Below are 16921 nucleotides of genomic sequence, written 5' to 3'. Positions count from 1 at the left end.
AGAGAGGAGGCTATTTTTTAAAACAAGATTAAGGGTGGGACACAGCCAGTTGAATAAGACATTAAATGTGATAGGAAAGCATCCAACAGGAAAGTGTGATTATTGTCAGGAAACAGAGACAGTGGAGCATGTATGGCTACAGTGTGGGCAGTATCAGAGGGAAAGAGAGAGGATGAGATCTAGTATGAGGGAGAAGGGGATACAGGAAATTAGTTTAAAGAGTATATTGAGTAGAACGTCATTAGATATAGTCTCACATATTTTGTTAACTTGTTTAAGAGCAACGGGGCTGGCAGGTAGGATTTAGTTTCTCCCTGTCTCTGGCCTACACTCCAGTACAGTAGGTGGCGGTAATGCACCATAACGTTGGATGCCAACCGCTGATAAACCCCACTGAAGAAGAAGGGATCGTGGCGAACTAACAGTGGTCGTGGTTGCTCTATGGCGAAAATATTTAATATTTAATTCAATTCACACATAAACATGCCGGAGTTAGCTGTTGAAAAAGTTATTGTCCATCCCTTGGTGCTCCTGAGTGTGGTGGATCATTTTAACAGGTAAAGGATTCGAATGAGCTAGACAGTTGTTGATGATTGTTAAAAAATGTGGACTCATTGTTGTTTCCCAAATAACAGTACAGTTTAGATAGCTAACTAACGTTAGCGACTAGCTAGCGACAGTAAGTTAACGTTAGAGCAAGCAAGCTATCTAACTTTATCTAACTAGCTACTGTGTAGCTATCTAGCTGATTCACCTCAGAAGGCTCTGATTCACCTGCTATCCAGTATAGCTAGTAGCTAGCTAGATACACAACATGTTCTCATATTACACAAATTGCAGGTTTCCTCTACGATTAGTGCATCGTTTTATGCACTTTATTAGCTATTGTAGCTAGATAATGTTAACCAGCTTGTAACGCGTTAGCGCCATCCGCTCTCTAGTCAGGGATGTCACTGTCACATGTCTGTAGCAAAGACAGTTCAGAAACCCCATGTCTGTACCTAACAGCCTATTCTCATTCTGTATTTGATCAGAATCGGTAAAGTTGGAAGTCAGAAGAGGGTTGTGGGTGTACTACTCGGCTCATGGCATAAGAAGGTTCTTGATGTGTCCAACAGCTTTGCAGGTGAGTTTCCTAACGTTACCTATTTCTATAACCACGGTCCATTCTTTGATAACACTCTGGTTTCTTGTCGATATGGCTGATCTCCCCCCCCTGCTCTTCTTACAGTGCCCTTTGACGAGGATGACAAGGATGATTCTGTGTGGTTCCTGGACCATGACTATTTGGAGAACATGTATAACATGTTCAAGAAAGTCAATGGTAAGAATGGAGTTCTTTGTAAATTAGTATGCATTTTAATAACACTAGATTTTACTCTACAATGTGATTGAACTTGAACATGTATTCCCATTGTGTTTCAGCAAGAGAAAGAATAGTTGGTTGGTATCACACAGGCCCCAAACTGCACAAGAATGACATTGCCATCAATGAACTCGTGAAGCAATATTGTACCAATTCTGTAAGTATAAGTACAACATTTTAGTTGAATTTAATACAAAACGTTGATGTAATTTTTTACTTAGCAATTAGCCAATTACTACTGATGTCACTGTAGTAAATATAATAATAAATATACTATGGTACAAAGATTTTAATTGGATTTTTTTGGTCGTTTTAGGTTTTAGTCATCATTGATGTGAAACCGAAAGACCTGGGTCTACCAACGGAGGCCTACATATCTGTGGAGGAAGTGCATGATGTACGTTTTTATCAGTGGAATTATTGAAAGAATGTAATAGTGGAATTACAATTCTCTACTATTACCTCTGCAACAAAGGTTTATGCTGCATGTCAGTCTTACATCTACCACTAAGTAAAATCTAAAAATTGTAGGATTAGAAAGAATGTCACTGTAAAAATCAAAGTTTGTTATGTTGTGGAGCAACGGATGCCTTTTTGAGCTTTAATGTTGAGGAAAACGGATAACCTCGCTTGAGAAGAAGGTCTAATGGTTGGAACATTCCTTTTGTTTTTAGGATGGCACTCCCACATCCAAGACATTTGAACATGTCACCAGTGAGATTGGTGCTGAAGAAGCAGAGGAAGTGGGCGTGGAGCATTTACTCCGGTAAGACTGGACCCAAGCATGTGGTCAATGTGTATGTACTTGTCATTTGTCTTGAAGTTCCTTGTATTATTGCTCATCATTTTTTCATACCAGACCTGGGTTCAAATACAAGTACTTTTATTAGAGTATTTGAATGGTTATTTGTAAAAAAAAAAAGAAATAGTCTAGCAAATTGTGTTTGAGACCATTTTCAAATACCTATTTCAAATACTATTTTCAAATACCTGAGTTAAGTGCATGGGTGTGTATTTGGGTCAGTGTATTTTCAAATGCTTTCCAAGTGTATTTCTAATTATACTGAACAAAAATATAAACGCAACATGCAACAATTTCAAAGATTAGGGCCTAATTTAAATAAATTAGGCCCTAATCTATGGATTTCACATGACGGGGAATACAGATATGCATCTGTTGGTCACAGATATCTTAAAAATAAATAAAAAGTAGTGGTGTTGATCAGAAAACCAGTCAGTATCTGGTGTGACCACCATTTGCCTCATGCAGCGCGACACATTTCCTTTGCATAGAGTTTATCAGGCTGTTGATTGTGGCCTGTAGAATGTTTTCCCACTCCTCCAGCGAAGTTGCTAGATATTGGCGGGAACTGGAACACGCTGTTGTACATGTCGATCCAGAGCATCCCAAACATGCTCAATGGGTGACATGTCTGGTGAGTATGCAGGCCATGGAAGAACTGGGACATTTTCAGCTTCCAGGAATTCTGTACAGATTCTTGAGACATGGGGCCGTGCATTATCATGCTGAAAATGGCAGTGGATGAATGGCACGACAATGGGCCTCAGGATCTCGACACAGTTTCTCTGTGCATTCAAATTGCCAGCGATAAAATGCAATTTTTCGTAGCTTATGCCTGCCCATACCATACCACCAACACCATAGGGCACTCTGTTCCCAATGTTGACATCAGCAAACCACTCGCCCACACGACGCCATACATGTGGTCTGTGGTTGTGAGGCCGGTTGGACGTTGGAGGCGGCTTATGGTAGAGAAATTGACATTAAATTATCTGGCAACAGCTCTGGTGAACATCCCTGCAGTCAGCATGCCAATTGCACGCTCCCTCAACTTGAGACATCTGTGGCATTGTGTTGTGTGATAAAACTGCACATTTTAAAGTGGCCTTTTATTGTCCCCAGCAAAAGTGGCACCTGTGTAATGATCATGCCGTTTAATCAGCTTCTTGATATGCCACACCTGTCAGGTGGATGGATTATCTTGGCAAAGGATAAATGCTCACAAAGAGGGATGTAAACAAATTTGTGCCCTACATTTGAAAGAAAAAACTGTGCGTATGGAACATTTAATAATAAATAATAATAATAATAATAATATAATAATAATTTCTGGGATATTTTATTTCAGCTCATGAAACATGGGAGCAAAACTTTACATGTTGCGGTTATATTTTTGTTCAGTGTACACTAAAATATTCAACTACTTTTCAAATGAAATGTTTCTGAATACGTACTTTAAATGTACAGTACCAGTCAAAAGTTAGGACACACCTACTCATTCAAGGGTTTTTATTTATTTTTACATTGTAGAATAATAGTGAAGACATCAAAACTATGAAATAACACATATGGAATCATGTAGTAACCAAAAAAAGTGTTAAACAAATCAAAATATATTTTATATTTGAGATTCTTCAAATAGCCACCCTTTGCCTTGATGACAGCTTTGCACACTCTTGGCATTCTCTCAACCAGCTTAATCTGGAATGCTTTTCCAACAGTCTTGAAGGAGTTCCCACATGCTGAGCACTTGTTGGCTGCTTTTCCTTCACTTTGCGGTCCGACTCATCCTAAACCATCTCAATTGGGTTGAGGTCGGGGGATTGTGGAGGCCAGGTCATCTGATGCAGCGCTCCATCACCCTCCTTCTTGGTAAAATAGCCCTTACACAGCCTGGAGGTGTGTTGGGTCATTGTCCTGTTGAAAAATAAAAAATGATTGTCCCACTAAGCCCAAACCAGATGTGATGGCGTATCGCTGCAGAATGCTGTGCTAGCCATGCTGGTTAAGTGTGCCTTGATCTCTAAATAAATCACAGACAGTGTCACCAGCAAAGCACCCCCACACCATAACACCACCTCCTCCATGCTTTACGGTGGGAACTACAACTGCGGAGAACATCCGTTCACCTGCACCGTCTCACAAAGACACAGCGGTTGGAACCAAATATCTCAAATTTGGACTCCAGACCAAAGGACACATTTCCACTGGTCTAATGTCCCTTGCTCGTGTTTCTTGGCCCAAGCAAGTCTCTTCTTCTTATTGGTGTCCTTTAGTAGTGGTTTCTTTGCAGCAATTCGACCATGAAGGCCTGATTCACACAGTCTCCTCTGAACAGTTGATGTTGAGATGTGTCTGTTACTTGAACTCTGTGAAGCATTTATTTGGGCTGCAATTTCTGAGGCTGGTAACTCTAATGAACTTATCCTCTGCAGCAGAGGTAACTCTGGGTATTCCATTCCTGTGGCAGTCCTCATGAGAGCCAGTTTCATCATAGCGCTTGATGGTTTTTGCGACTGCAGTTGAAGAAACCTTCAAAGTTCTTGAAATGTTCCGTATTGACTGACCTTCATGTCTTAAAGTAATGATGGACTGTCGTTTCTCTTTGCTTAATTGAGTTGTTCTTGCCATAATATGGACTTGGTATTTTACCAAATAGGGCTATCTTCTGTATACCCCCTACCTTGTCACAACACAACTGATTGGCTCAAACGTATTAAGAAGGAAAGAAATTCCACAAATGAACTTTTAAGAAGGCACACCTGTTAATTGAAATGCATTCCAGGTGACTACCTCATGAAGCTGGTTGAGAGAATGCCTAGAGTGTGCAAAGCTGTCATCAAGGCAAAGGGTGGCTATTTGAAGAATCTCATATATAAAATATGTTTAACACATTTTTGGTTACTACATGATTCCATATGTGTTATTTCATAGTTTTGATGTCTTCACTATTATGCTACGATGTAAAAAATAAAGAAAAACCCTTGAATGAGTAGGTGTGTCCAAACTTTTGACTGGTAGTGTATGTGAAAGTAATGGAAAAATCTGAACTAGTATTTGGACCCAGGTCTGATTCTTACCATAAAAATTGAAGGCCAGTTTTGCCACCAAAAAGGGAAACCGGTTGACTTAAAACATGCAAGTCGCTGAAATAAAATGTTTTGTATCTCTATCCAGAGACATCAAGGACACAACAGTTGGCACCCTGTCTCAACGCATCACCAACCAGGTGCATGGCCTAAAGGGCCTCAACTGCAAGTTAGTGGATATCAAAGGGTATTTGGAGAAAGTTGCCACAGGTAAGCTGCCCATCAACCACCAGATCATCTACCAGCTGCAGGACGTCTTCAACCTGCTGCCTGACGTCAACCTTCAAGAGTTCATCAAGGCATTTTACCTCAAGACCAATGACCAGATGCTGGTGGTTTACCTGGCTTCCCTCATCCGCTCCGTGGTTGCTCTTCACAACCTCATCAACAACAAGATCGCCAACCGAGATGCAGAGAAGAAGGAAGGCCAGGAAAAAGATGACAGCAAGAAAGAGAAGAAAGAGGACAAGGAAAAAGAGAAGGGAGACACTAAGAAAGATAAGAAGGAGAAAAAATGAGGAAGCAATGCTCATTTCTGACTACGGACTGACTGTTTGTTTTTGTTCTTCCCACCTGTCGGACACTATTTATCTATTTTTTTTTTATGAAGAAGACCCTCGCATTTTCTTTATGTATTAAAAGAGTGAAGGGAATTGGCTATTTGGTTATCTACTCCACATAAGTCTAATCATTTTTCATTCTTATGCAGCTCATTTGGTTAATGTTGACAAAATACTAGTTTGCTATTAATTTCACCACAAACATTACTAATACAACAACATTTTAATTATATTTTTATCCTGCTCTACTCCTCAGTGTTGTCTCCTCCTCACATTACCATAGTAACCATACATGTGTGTATTTGTGACAGAAAAGTGTGAGGGAAAAGGAGCTGTTATTTCCTCTAACATATTTTTAAAGCTTTGCATTAGATCACAAAACGGCACAAATAGCCTCATTCATGCATGATATATTAGATAATTAAACGGCTAGAGGCAACAAGTCAACAAAATGCATCACCGCTCCTATGAAGCAACAGAACTGAAAATGACAGCTCCCTATGAATACATACAGAGTGGTACACCAGTACTTAGAAGTAATCATCTATGAGGATATAGTGAAGAATCCTTTGTTAGTTGCTGAGGCAGTCATGCCAATCTCCTTGGGGCTGTCACTGTCTTCCTTCTTCTTAATTTTGATTCCAAACAAGTTGCAGAGCTTCATCAGCATCAGATCCACTATCTCCTCCTCCTCTGAGGGCTGTGGAACAGTGAACAGACAGCTCAGAATGGATAGTCAAGTGACCGCCTCAGTCGAAATGTATTGAGGTATTGGTCCCGGTTGATTCTGATATATTGATGTTCAAATAAGACCTAATATGACCAGAACAAGGTTAATTTTACATAGTGTAAGGTTGATGCACAGTACCTTGTGATGCATTTGCTCTTGAGTGAACGCCACCAGGATGACAGAGATGAACAGGTTCAGAACCACAAAGGTCATGAATATAATGCAGGAGCCGATGAGGAATGCACCAAGCACCGGGTTGTAATCAAGAACCTGGATTAGAAGGAGAAGTTACAGAATTTAATCACAACGCTACCATCATGACTACAGCAGTAATCAGTCTAGTAGAGCTGTCCTCTACTAACCTCGTCATAGTTGAAGATGCCCAGTTGCAAGCTGACCATGGCCAGAGCAGAATCCAGGAGAGTCCTATATGAGTACAGCTTCCAGCCATACATCAGATTAGACTGCAGACGGAGAATGATCACAGTTTAGTCACTCACACTGCAAGTCAAGGGGACACCCATCATACACAAGCACAACATCACATAAGAAGAGAATGAGGATGAAGTTGGAGAATGACAGCACCATGGACAACTTATAGGCTAGGTGTTTCAGAAAGACCCTTACAGCAATAGAATAGGCCAGGAACATAATGGTGATGACTACGAGGAAGCCTGATATGTCTGTCCAGGCCCGTTGGAGTGTGGCTGTGATCATGTGTAGCTTGGGGTTGAGCCTCAGCAGATGCCACAGTTTGACTGTAGCCAGTAGCACCAGGAATGCGATCAGATACCCCAGCACTGCATCTGCTATGGCTGTTTCATGGAAACTGGCAAACCTGGACAGAGAGCGGAGAAGTTTAACATCACACAGAAGCAACTGACCAACAATAGGGATAAAAGACTAGCGAAAGTAAAGCAGAAACCCATGATACCCCAACCCAGTGTGAACTCACTGCTCTTTATGGTTGTGGTAGTACTCCATGTCCCGGTTCCCTAACAGGGTCCTCTTGATGAAGACAGACAATGCGCTCCAGCTCAGGAGGATGATGGCCAAATCCAGCAGGTTCCACTTTGTCTTGAAGTAAGCCCACTTCTGCTGCTTCATCAGCTTTCCCTGTGAGGAGATGAGAAGAGTTAGACTGAGGAGGAATTCCAGAACAATGGCACTAGACCATTGTGGCACTGATTTTATACTCTTTACACATAAGAAAGGTATTTAAATGACAGCTTACCTGAACAAACATGTAGTAGAGGATAAAGAGGAAATAGATGACCTCAGAGGCCATGACAAAGATGTGGAGTCCACCGGTGGACTGGTACAGTCGGACACTCTGCAGCTCACTGCGAAACTGGAACGCTCCTGAGAGAATAAGACAGGTGCTGACAATCTGAGCTTTGGGTGCCTTTAAATACTTACTTTGTGCTGTATTCATGGAGTGATATAACAACTGTCTCACCTACAGCTGTGGTCTCCAGCATGAGTGTGACAATGCAGAAGAGGTTGACATTGGCATTGTATACGGTGAACTCTACAAAGACTGCCCGGGTGAACATATCAAGCCAGGTGTTGTCAAACAGATACTGAAGGGTACTGCAGGGACAGAAGACATGCATGAATAAAATAACATCTTTCTCTACCACAAATATGGTTTGATAACTCTGATCATTTTTAAACATTTGGTCAATGTTAATTTACCTGCTAGCGTTCTGTGAGTCAGGGCCCAGGTCCACCACAAACCCCCCTCCCCGGTAGAGAACCACACTACCCCAGATGGGTTGGGCTCTGAGTCGGGCCTGGGTTTGGTATTGCCAGGGGCTGCGGAGGGTCTTTGAGGTGTTTTCACTCCCCGAGCGGTTCCAGCCTGGCCCATAGGAGCCCATGTCCTCCACCTCCCATGAGTATGGAGCATGACAGTCAGGAACAGACTGGCGCATGGAGCGGGCGATGCGGCAGGAGTTCTTCTGCACCCTCACCTGGCGAAGACGGGCATTACCAACCAGTTTGGAGTTCCCATCTGTGATGAAACCTATAACACAGCATGCTGAAAATGTTAAGGCAAAGAATAACTAAAAGACAAAACGCTAGCACGCTTTCATCTATACAATTTCTCTTTAACCTTCTAGAAATTAATGTTCTCTATGAAATAAACCTCCTCTTTTGAGAATGCTACCTGGGTTCTCTCCAAAGAGGTTGCTGAGAAGAGAGGTATTTGCCCAGGTGAACACATTTCCGTGGCTCATGCTGTCTGAGATCCCTTGGCTGAAGCTCTGCCGAATGTGCTGAGTCAGGAAGTAAGCGTTAGGGTCCCTCTGACCATACGCCACCAGGAGCAACATCCACATGAACCCCATGTAGGCTGCAAAATAATCATAGGCCTTAAGCATGTATGTTAATCAATAGGTGCGGTGAATGGCAGTGAATGAAAAAGCGGTTCATCTTACTGAGAATCTCTTTGATGAGGGCGAAGACCTTCTGCTCCTTGATCATGTTGTTCCTCATCCTGTCGATGTCTGTGGGAGGAGGGGGCTGGTAGAAGCTGCATGTGCTATCCCTCCTGACAGCCCGCACTGCATCAGGGTCATCTGTGGACAAGATGGTTGTAAAAGGTGAAAACAAGCTGTATCTAGTCTTAGCTTGCTCATATACAAGTAAACAGAATATCCATAACGAATAAGGAAAGCAGAAAGGATATGCTGTTATGCCTGAAATATGGGAAATTAGCTTTAAGATAAAGCACCTGGGTTTCGGAGCTCCCCCTCAAACTTTGGATCCCCATACTCCTCCTGATCAACTTTCTTCAGAACGAGAGCAAAGAAGGCTGCAAAACCTAGCACCTGTGATAGGAAATCCACAAAGTAATACCCAGATTTCAGATACATGATGCAGGACATTTTACATTGTACAGTATGTATTGTACTGTAGGTCTCACCTTCAGCGGCTGAGTGATGAAGAGGCTCTCAAAGAAAGACACAACCATGGAGATGAGCCAGCTTATAGAGCGGTCCTTCCCATAGGTCAGCCCATACATCATGGTGAAGTATCCTGATACTCCGCTGGTGGCTAACACCAGTATCCAGCCAATAAACACAAACCACCAGGGAAGCCCGCCCTGCTTCTTACTGCTGCTGTCTCCCTCACTGCTCTCTGCTGGGCTGGGGCTTCGAGCCAGCTGGTCCCCTCCCAGGCTGGAAGAGGAGAGGTGGGACTCCAGCAGCCCCTTCATGCCCTGGACCTGCTGCACTGCCCGGCAGTAGCTGTCTGGGTTGGGGAAGCGAGAGGGTCCCAGTAGGCTCAGCTCCTTCTCTACATGACGTAGCTGCCTGTACAGATACTGGCTGTTTTTGCTCCTTTTCTGGATCCCATCCCCAGTCTTCTCAGGGCTCCCACACAGGCTGGTCTCTGAAAACACAGCATTGATTGATTTGATTTATTTCATTATGAAAGTGTCTTGCATTTTCAAGATGCCCAGCCCACATGGGCTTGTAAGACACTGTATCTGCAGTAGCAAAGACAATAATGATATATATGCATGCATACAAACTCCCCAGTCAAAATTAAACTGCTCCTTTCATATTTATTTTGATCCTGACAAACTCCCCATTAACTGCCGGTGACAAGCATACCCATAACATGATGCTGCCACCACAATACTTGAAATTACAGAGGGCTTCACTCTGTGTTGTATTTGACCCAAGCATGTCATTTTTAAAGGTTCATTTCTTTGCCGTGTTGTCTTGCAGTATTACTTAACTGCCTTGTTGCAAACAGAATGGATGATTTGGAGTGGATGTTTTTACGCAGGGTTCCTTCTTTTCACTTTGTCATACAGGCCAGTAATGTGGAGTGAATGCAATGTTGTTGATCCTCTGTATTTTCAAGTATTGTGGTGGCAGCATCATGTTATGGGTATTGCCAAAGACACACCGGATTGGCTTTCCAATAGGTATTGAGTGTTCCTGAGTGGTCCAGTCTCAGTCCTGACTTAAATTAGCTTAAAAATCAGAGACAAGGTTTGAATATTTGTTGTCCATAAATTATTCCCAACCAAATTTACTGAGCTTGAACAATTTTGACAAAAACAATGTACAAATCATTAGGAACAAAACATTAGGAACACCTTCCTAATATTGAGTTGCACCCCCTTTTGCCCTCAGAACAGCCTCAATTCGTCTGGGCATGGACTGTACAAGGTTTGTTAAGCATTCCACAGGGATGCTGGCACACGTTGACTCCACAGTTGTGTCAAGTTGATTGGATGTCTTTTGGGTGGTGGACCATTCTTGATACACACGGGAAACTGTTGCGCGTGAAAAACCCAGCAGCATTGCAGTTCTTGACACACTCAAACCAGTGCACCTGGGACCTACTACCATACCCCGTTCAAAGGCACTTAAATATTTTGTCTTGCCCATTCGCCCTCTGAATTGCACACATACACAAGCCATGTCTCAATTGTCTCAAGGCTTAAAAATCAGTATTTAACCTGTCTCCTCCCCTTCATCTACACTGATTGAGGTGGATTTAACAAGTGACATCAATAAGGGATCATAGCATTCACCTGGATTCACTTAGTCAGTCTATTTCATGGAAAGATCAGGGGTTCTTAATGTTGTGTATACTCAGTGTAGCTTATCTTGATGTATCTTCCATGCTTTGGAAACAACATTTGTAACCAGGAACACTTCTTTTCTAAATTACCATTCCAGTTTCTCTTTGTATCTAACCAATAATATTTCTGGTTTCAGTTGTTGAATTTAATCAAACAAGGTTACTCTTAATATCATGTAAAGTACAGTTAATTCTCAACCTCCCCTAAATCGTCCCCTAGCTGCTCTTCTTCAATTATTGCGTTAAACCTATTTTTTTTTTTTTTTTGTCATTTAGCAGACGCTCTTATCCAGAGCGACTTACAGGAGCAATTAGGGTTAAGTGCCTTGCTCAAGGGCACATCGACAGGTTTTTACACCTAGTCGGCTCGGGGATTAGAACCAGCGACCTTTCGGTTACTGGCAAAACGCTCTTACCCACTAAGCTACTTACCTTAATTGCCAGAGGCAATTGGTTTCTTGTAAGGTGAGAGGTGACATAGGGTTCTGGATCCTAGCTGTTTTTAATCTGGTTATAAATTCTGAGTTTCGGTTTAAGCCATATATCATATGATTATCCTTTGGCTGACTGACATCCCGGAGGACCTGAGGCCTAGGACCATGCCTCAGGACTACCTGGCCTGATGACTCCTTGCTGTCCCCAGTCCACCTGGTCGTGCTGCTGCTCCAGTTTCCACTCTTCTGCCTGCGGCTAAGGAACCCTGACCTGTTCACCGGACGTGCTACCTTGTCCCAGACCTGCTGTTTTCAGCTCTTTCTCTCTACCGCACCTGCTATTTCAACCTCTAAATGCCCGGCTATGAAAAGCCAAGTGACATTTACTCCTGATGTACTGACCTGTTGCAACCTCTACAACCACTGTGATTATTATTTGACCCTGCTGGTCATCTATGAACATTTGAACATCTTGGAGAAAAATCTGGCCTTAATGGCCATGTACTATTATAATCTCCACCTCAGTTGGTAGAGCATGGCGTTTGCAACGCCAGGGTTGTGGGTTCGATTCCCACGGGGGGCTAGTATGACCCCCCAAAAATATATAAAACTAACTGTAAGTCGCTCTGGATAAGAGCGTCTGCTAAATGACTAAAATGTAAACGTAAAAGGGCTTTATAAATACGATTTGATTGATTGATTAAACTTTGGCCACTATATACTGTAAATATTGCATCTCTGGACATGCTACCAGAACATGTTATCAGATCAACCAGCAGTGCAATGCAGACAACCCCCCCCCCCCCCCCCAACTGGGCTGTACCTTGCAGATTAGCTACTCCTAGTGAGAGAATGAGCGCCCCCTCTTTCTTGGAGGCATCAGTGTAGAACTCCCCACCGGCTCGGTTCTGCTTCCGGATGATGTCCTCCACCAGAGAGAGCAGAGTGTTGATATCAGTTTGTTGTCCAGGCTTCATCTCTAACTCCAGGCGTGGAATGGGGCTCTTCATAGCCTTGGAGAGTGACTGAGCAAGCTTCTTTATGTCCTGAGAGAATAACGTATTCAGAAAGACCCCTTGACTTTTTCTACATTTTGTTACGTTACAGCCTTATTAAAAAATGTATTCAATTGTTTTATTCCCTCATGAAGCTACACACAATACCCCATAATGTCAGTTCCTTCACTCAGTACTTTGTTGAAGCATCTTTGGCAGCGATTACAGCCTAGAGTCTTTTTGGGTATGATGCTACAAGCTTGGCATACCTGTATTTGGGGAGTTTCTCCCATTCTTCTCTGCAGATCCTCTCAAGCTCTGTCAGGTTGGATGGGTAGTGTCGCTGCACAGCTATTTTCAGGTCTCTCTAGAGATGTTCGATCGGGTTCAAGTCCGGTCTCTGGCTGGGCCACTCAAGGACATTCAGAGACTTATCCCAAAGCCACTCCTGCGTTGTCTTGGCTGTGTGCTTAGGGTCATTGTCCTGTTGGAAGGTGAACCTTCACTCCAGTCTGAGGTCCTGAGCGCTCTGGAGCAGGTTTTCATCAAGGATCTCTCTGTACTTTGCTCCGTTCATCTTTCCCTCGATCCTGACTAGTTTCCCAGTCCCTGCCTCTGAAAAACATCCCCACAGCATGATGCTGCCACCACCATGCTTCACCGTAGGGATGGTGCCAGGTACTTGGCATTCAGGCAAAAAGTTCAATCTTGGTTTCATCAGACCAGAGAATCTTGTTTCTCATGGTCTGAGAGTCCTTTAGGTGCCTTTTGGCAAACTCCAAGCGGGCTCTCATGTGCCTTTTACTGAGGAGTGGCTTCTGTCTGGCCACTCTACCATAAAGGCCTGATTGGTGGAGTGCTGCAGAGATGGTTGTCCTTCTGGAAGGTTCTCCCATCTCCACAGAGGAACACTTGGAGCTCTGTCAGAGTGACCATCGGGTTCTTGGTCACCTCCCTGACCAAGGCCCTTCTCCCCCGATTCTAGAGTCTTGGTGGTTCCAAACTTCTTCTATTTGAAGAATGATGGAGGACACTGTGTTCTTGGGGACCTTCAATGCTGCAGACATTTTTTGGTACCCGTCCCCAGATCTGTGCGTCAACACAATCCTGCCTCTTGAGCTCTACGGACAATTCCTTTGACCTCATGGCTTGGTTTCTGCTCTGACATACACTGTCAACTGTGGGACTTTATATAGACAGGTGTGTGCCTTTCCAAATCATGTCCAATGAATTGAATTTACCACAGGTGGACTCCAATCAAGTTGTAGAAACATCTCAAGGATGATCAATGCAAACAGGATGAACCTGAGCTCAATTTCGAGTCTCATAGCAAAGGGTCTGAATATTTATGTAAATAAGGTATTTATGTTTTTTATTTTTAATACACTTCCAACAATTTCTAAAAACCTGTTTTCGCTTTGACATTATGGCGTATTGTGTGTAGATTGATGAGGATTTTTGTTATTTAATCCATTTTAGAATATGTCTAGAACGTAACAAAATACGGAAAAGGGGAAGGGGTCTGAATACTTTCCGAATGCACTGTATTAACAGCTTTGCTGATGTGGCGAGGCAAACAGGCTGACTCTTGATCATAAATTATGTTACAATTATTTACTTATTTTACCTTGATGACAGTGTCTGGTGTGAGTTCTCTCTCCCTCTGTGGGGAGGGGGGCTGTGAGGGAGACACTCTGCCAGTCTTCCCCTGCTTGGACCCCTCTGCCTTGGGCTTTCCAGGCTTCGTCTCTCGGGGGCGGGTGTTTCTGAAGATACTCACAATGAGGAGATTAATTGGAAACATTATGATTGAACTCTGAATTCCAATCATCACCTGCTGCCATGTGAACTCGATATGACCTACAGGAGTAAAAAGAAGAAAGAGTTATTGTTCTGAAAACCTACCATTTGCAAATGCCATCAATACTGTGCAGGCGTCCATACCCAGGTCCATGGTCTGCTCAGAGGGGTCGGTAGGGATGCCCCAGAACATGATGCTGGTCAGCATGGTGCAGAGCAGCAGAGAGAAACAGCAGGAGACTCGCTGGACACATGTGAAGGTGCTCGTTGGAGGCCGGCTGATCACAGAAAACCAGATGTGGCCATCACGGAAATCCTTTGCCGTTTTCATGAAAAACAGATTACTGCAGAATATACAGTGTAAGAAGATTTAGTTACATGATGGACAATTGTTCTGGGATTCATATATTGCTATAACAAGGTGGATCCATGCTTTACCTCACCTGAATTTCTTCAATTCTATGTCAGAGGCAACAGGGAAGACTTTATCAAGGATGCACTCGCCCATATCTATGGCCAGCCATGAGTTACACAGGAAGTGCCGCTTCTGTCCAGTTTCTAGATCCTGCACCATCACTTTGTTTATATACCTGCATGAAAACCGTTATTGTCAACTACATCCACAATTTCAAACGTCAGCTTGAATTAATGTAAAATCCATCTGTCCCTCTACTACTGTGAAACATCCCCCTCCTCCCCCTCTCCTACCAGGCAGGGTGCCCCCCTGAGTTGTCGTGCCACAGCCTGATGCTCTGCAGCTCCCCCAGGGAGAAGGGTGTGGTCAACAGGAACGTATCCACTGCACCCCTCTCAAACACAGGCTTGTCAGGGTCAGTGAGGTGGTGTGGCTCACTCTCTCCCTCCGTGCCCAGCAGAGTCACAGTAACCTGCAGCAGCAACACAGGGTCAGGGTCAGGGTCACTGAGTGTGGTTTTATCAGAGAACAGAATATGATGTCCTGCAGCAGTGGGAACTGTTGCTACTGACCTGAGAGGAGGTGGACGCACCACGCCGATGCCCAGTGCTGATATTCAGCATGTAACGGTATTCAGCCAAGGGGTCATTATCTTCCAGCACTGTCACCTTCACCTACAACAAGTATCATTTGAAGGTAAAACTCTGCATCAACAGCAAACCAACAGGATGATACATTCTCAAACCGGTAAATCTAAGCATTGTAAATCTGCTGATTGGGTCAACACAGTAGCATGTTCTCAAGTTGTCTGTATAGTCTGGACAAAAATTGTATAGAAAATGGCAGCAGCGATTGTTCAAGACAGACCTTGGCTATGTCCTGGATGTCCTTTTTGCGTGCCCACACGACCACCAAGAGATAAGCAACGAAGATGGCTCCAACAAAGCACACCACCACAGGGTTGTCTGAGAAGGTGGCGAAGAGCTCAGCAGTACGGGACACATCCACAAGGTTAGGCATGACGAAGAAAGAGCTCCCGAAGAAGGTCAAATGGTTACATAAGCACTGAGTGACCAATGGCGTGGTTAAAGGACCAACCTAAGGAGACCACAGTCAGTTTATGCATTTAATTTTAGCAGTGCCTGGTTGCAATGATGTGCCAATATTTTATTATAAAGGTGTTGTGTAGTACTTGTTGCATTTACCCTGCAGCCATCTTCACTCCAGTTGGATTTGGTTTCATTCCAATATTTGCACTGAGCAGCAATGGAGGTGACAGTCACAGTGGCATTGACAGATTTAACCCCTGCTTCTACAATGGGCCTCACCACAAGGTAGTGCACCCCAACCTTTCCTGTCAAATCATTGGGACCCAGGACCCAGGTGTATCTCTCTGTACCCAAAATAAACACAACACAAACACATTTATCTTTCTAAACACTCAGTGTTGTTCATTGTGCTTCACAAGAGTTATATGTCTCTGCCATTAACAAGAAGTCAGTTCAGGAGGTTGATCACCTTGTGAATTGCCTTGGTGAGGCATCTGAGTCTTGGCTATATATTGCTTGTCCTTTGGGTAGTCTTTATACCCCAGCAACAGTACAAATGGTATTTCCTCTGAGGGCTCCATCTTTAGCACCAGTGTTACGTCCGGTGAAGGGACGACAATCATCAGTGTGCTGTAGTTTCCCAGGTCAAGGATTGTGCTGTTCACCTGCCCTCCTTCAAGTCTCGGCAAGAGGATCTGAGAATCATAGAAGATGTTGTAATATATACAACTGTAATCATAATTATGTCTATTTGATCATATAGTCTTTAAAGTATAAGTCTTGGACATTATCTTAGAAGATATACTGTAAGTCTTGGACATCAAGGGCACTCAAGAGAAAAGCCCCACTAAAATTGCTACATGTTTGCAGCGTTCTGACCTCAATCTCCTCAGACAGGTTCTCCACAGGGATGGCTGATCCATCCTGTCTGGTGAGAGACACAGACCCCATGGCGCCACTGATGTTACCCCCCTCACTCCAAGAATAAGGGTTCTTCTCAAAACTCAGCATCTGTAAAAATAAGGAAATTATGAAACAAGAGAATGAAAACCGTCCACAACAGACTAATA

The 16921-nt window shown here is 43.4% G+C and overlaps 2 protein-coding genes across 2 annotated transcripts in view; one reads left to right on the top strand and one right to left on the bottom strand.

Moving 5' to 3' along the window:
- Window positions 1-374: 374 nt before the first annotated feature.
- On the top strand, window positions 375-6065 carry LOC311128139 (26S proteasome non-ATPase regulatory subunit 7). The gene is made up of 7 exons (XM_084160120.1): window positions 375-557; window positions 1035-1126; window positions 1232-1324; window positions 1426-1523; window positions 1683-1763; window positions 2041-2132; window positions 5346-6065. Exons 1-7 carry the CDS (start codon window positions 484-486, stop codon window positions 5773-5775), a joined length of 960 nt encoding a protein of 319 aa, XP_084016246.1. The 5' UTR covers window positions 375-483; the 3' UTR covers window positions 5776-6065.
- A 52-nt stretch (window positions 6066-6117) lies between these two features.
- Window positions 6118-16921, bottom strand: part of LOC311128138 (polycystin-1-like protein 2) — a gene marked incomplete at its 5' end in the record, with an annotated part of 30943 nt that continues 20139 nt past the window's right edge. The window contains 22 exons of the mRNA XM_084160119.1: window positions 6118-6517; window positions 6686-6817; window positions 6910-7011; window positions 7175-7385; window positions 7503-7663; window positions 7782-7909; window positions 8007-8140; window positions 8246-8576; window positions 8721-8906; window positions 8992-9132; window positions 9288-9384; window positions 9480-9949; window positions 12416-12638; window positions 14215-14447; window positions 14532-14731; window positions 14831-14977; window positions 15096-15274; window positions 15375-15476; window positions 15670-15900; window positions 16008-16195; window positions 16321-16546; window positions 16731-16862. Of these exons, the coding sequence (XP_084016245.1) occupies window positions 6362-6517; window positions 6686-6817; window positions 6910-7011; window positions 7175-7385; window positions 7503-7663; window positions 7782-7909; window positions 8007-8140; window positions 8246-8576; window positions 8721-8906; window positions 8992-9132; window positions 9288-9384; window positions 9480-9949; window positions 12416-12638; window positions 14215-14447; window positions 14532-14731; window positions 14831-14977; window positions 15096-15274; window positions 15375-15476; window positions 15670-15900; window positions 16008-16195; window positions 16321-16546; window positions 16731-16862 (4110 nt within the window). The 3' untranslated portion in view covers window positions 6118-6361. The remainder of the gene's footprint in view (window positions 6518-6685; window positions 6818-6909; window positions 7012-7174; window positions 7386-7502; window positions 7664-7781; window positions 7910-8006; window positions 8141-8245; window positions 8577-8720; window positions 8907-8991; window positions 9133-9287; window positions 9385-9479; window positions 9950-12415; window positions 12639-14214; window positions 14448-14531; window positions 14732-14830; window positions 14978-15095; window positions 15275-15374; window positions 15477-15669; window positions 15901-16007; window positions 16196-16320; window positions 16547-16730; window positions 16863-16921) is intronic.

The sequence above is a fragment of the Coregonus lavaretus genome, assembly GCF_964263955.1.
Source record: "Coregonus lavaretus genome assembly, chromosome: 4".
Classification (NCBI taxonomy): Eukaryota; Metazoa; Chordata; class Actinopteri; order Salmoniformes; family Salmonidae; genus Coregonus; species Coregonus lavaretus.
Note: the sequence above shows the minus strand (reverse complement) of the source record. Positions and strands in the feature narration are given on the sequence as shown.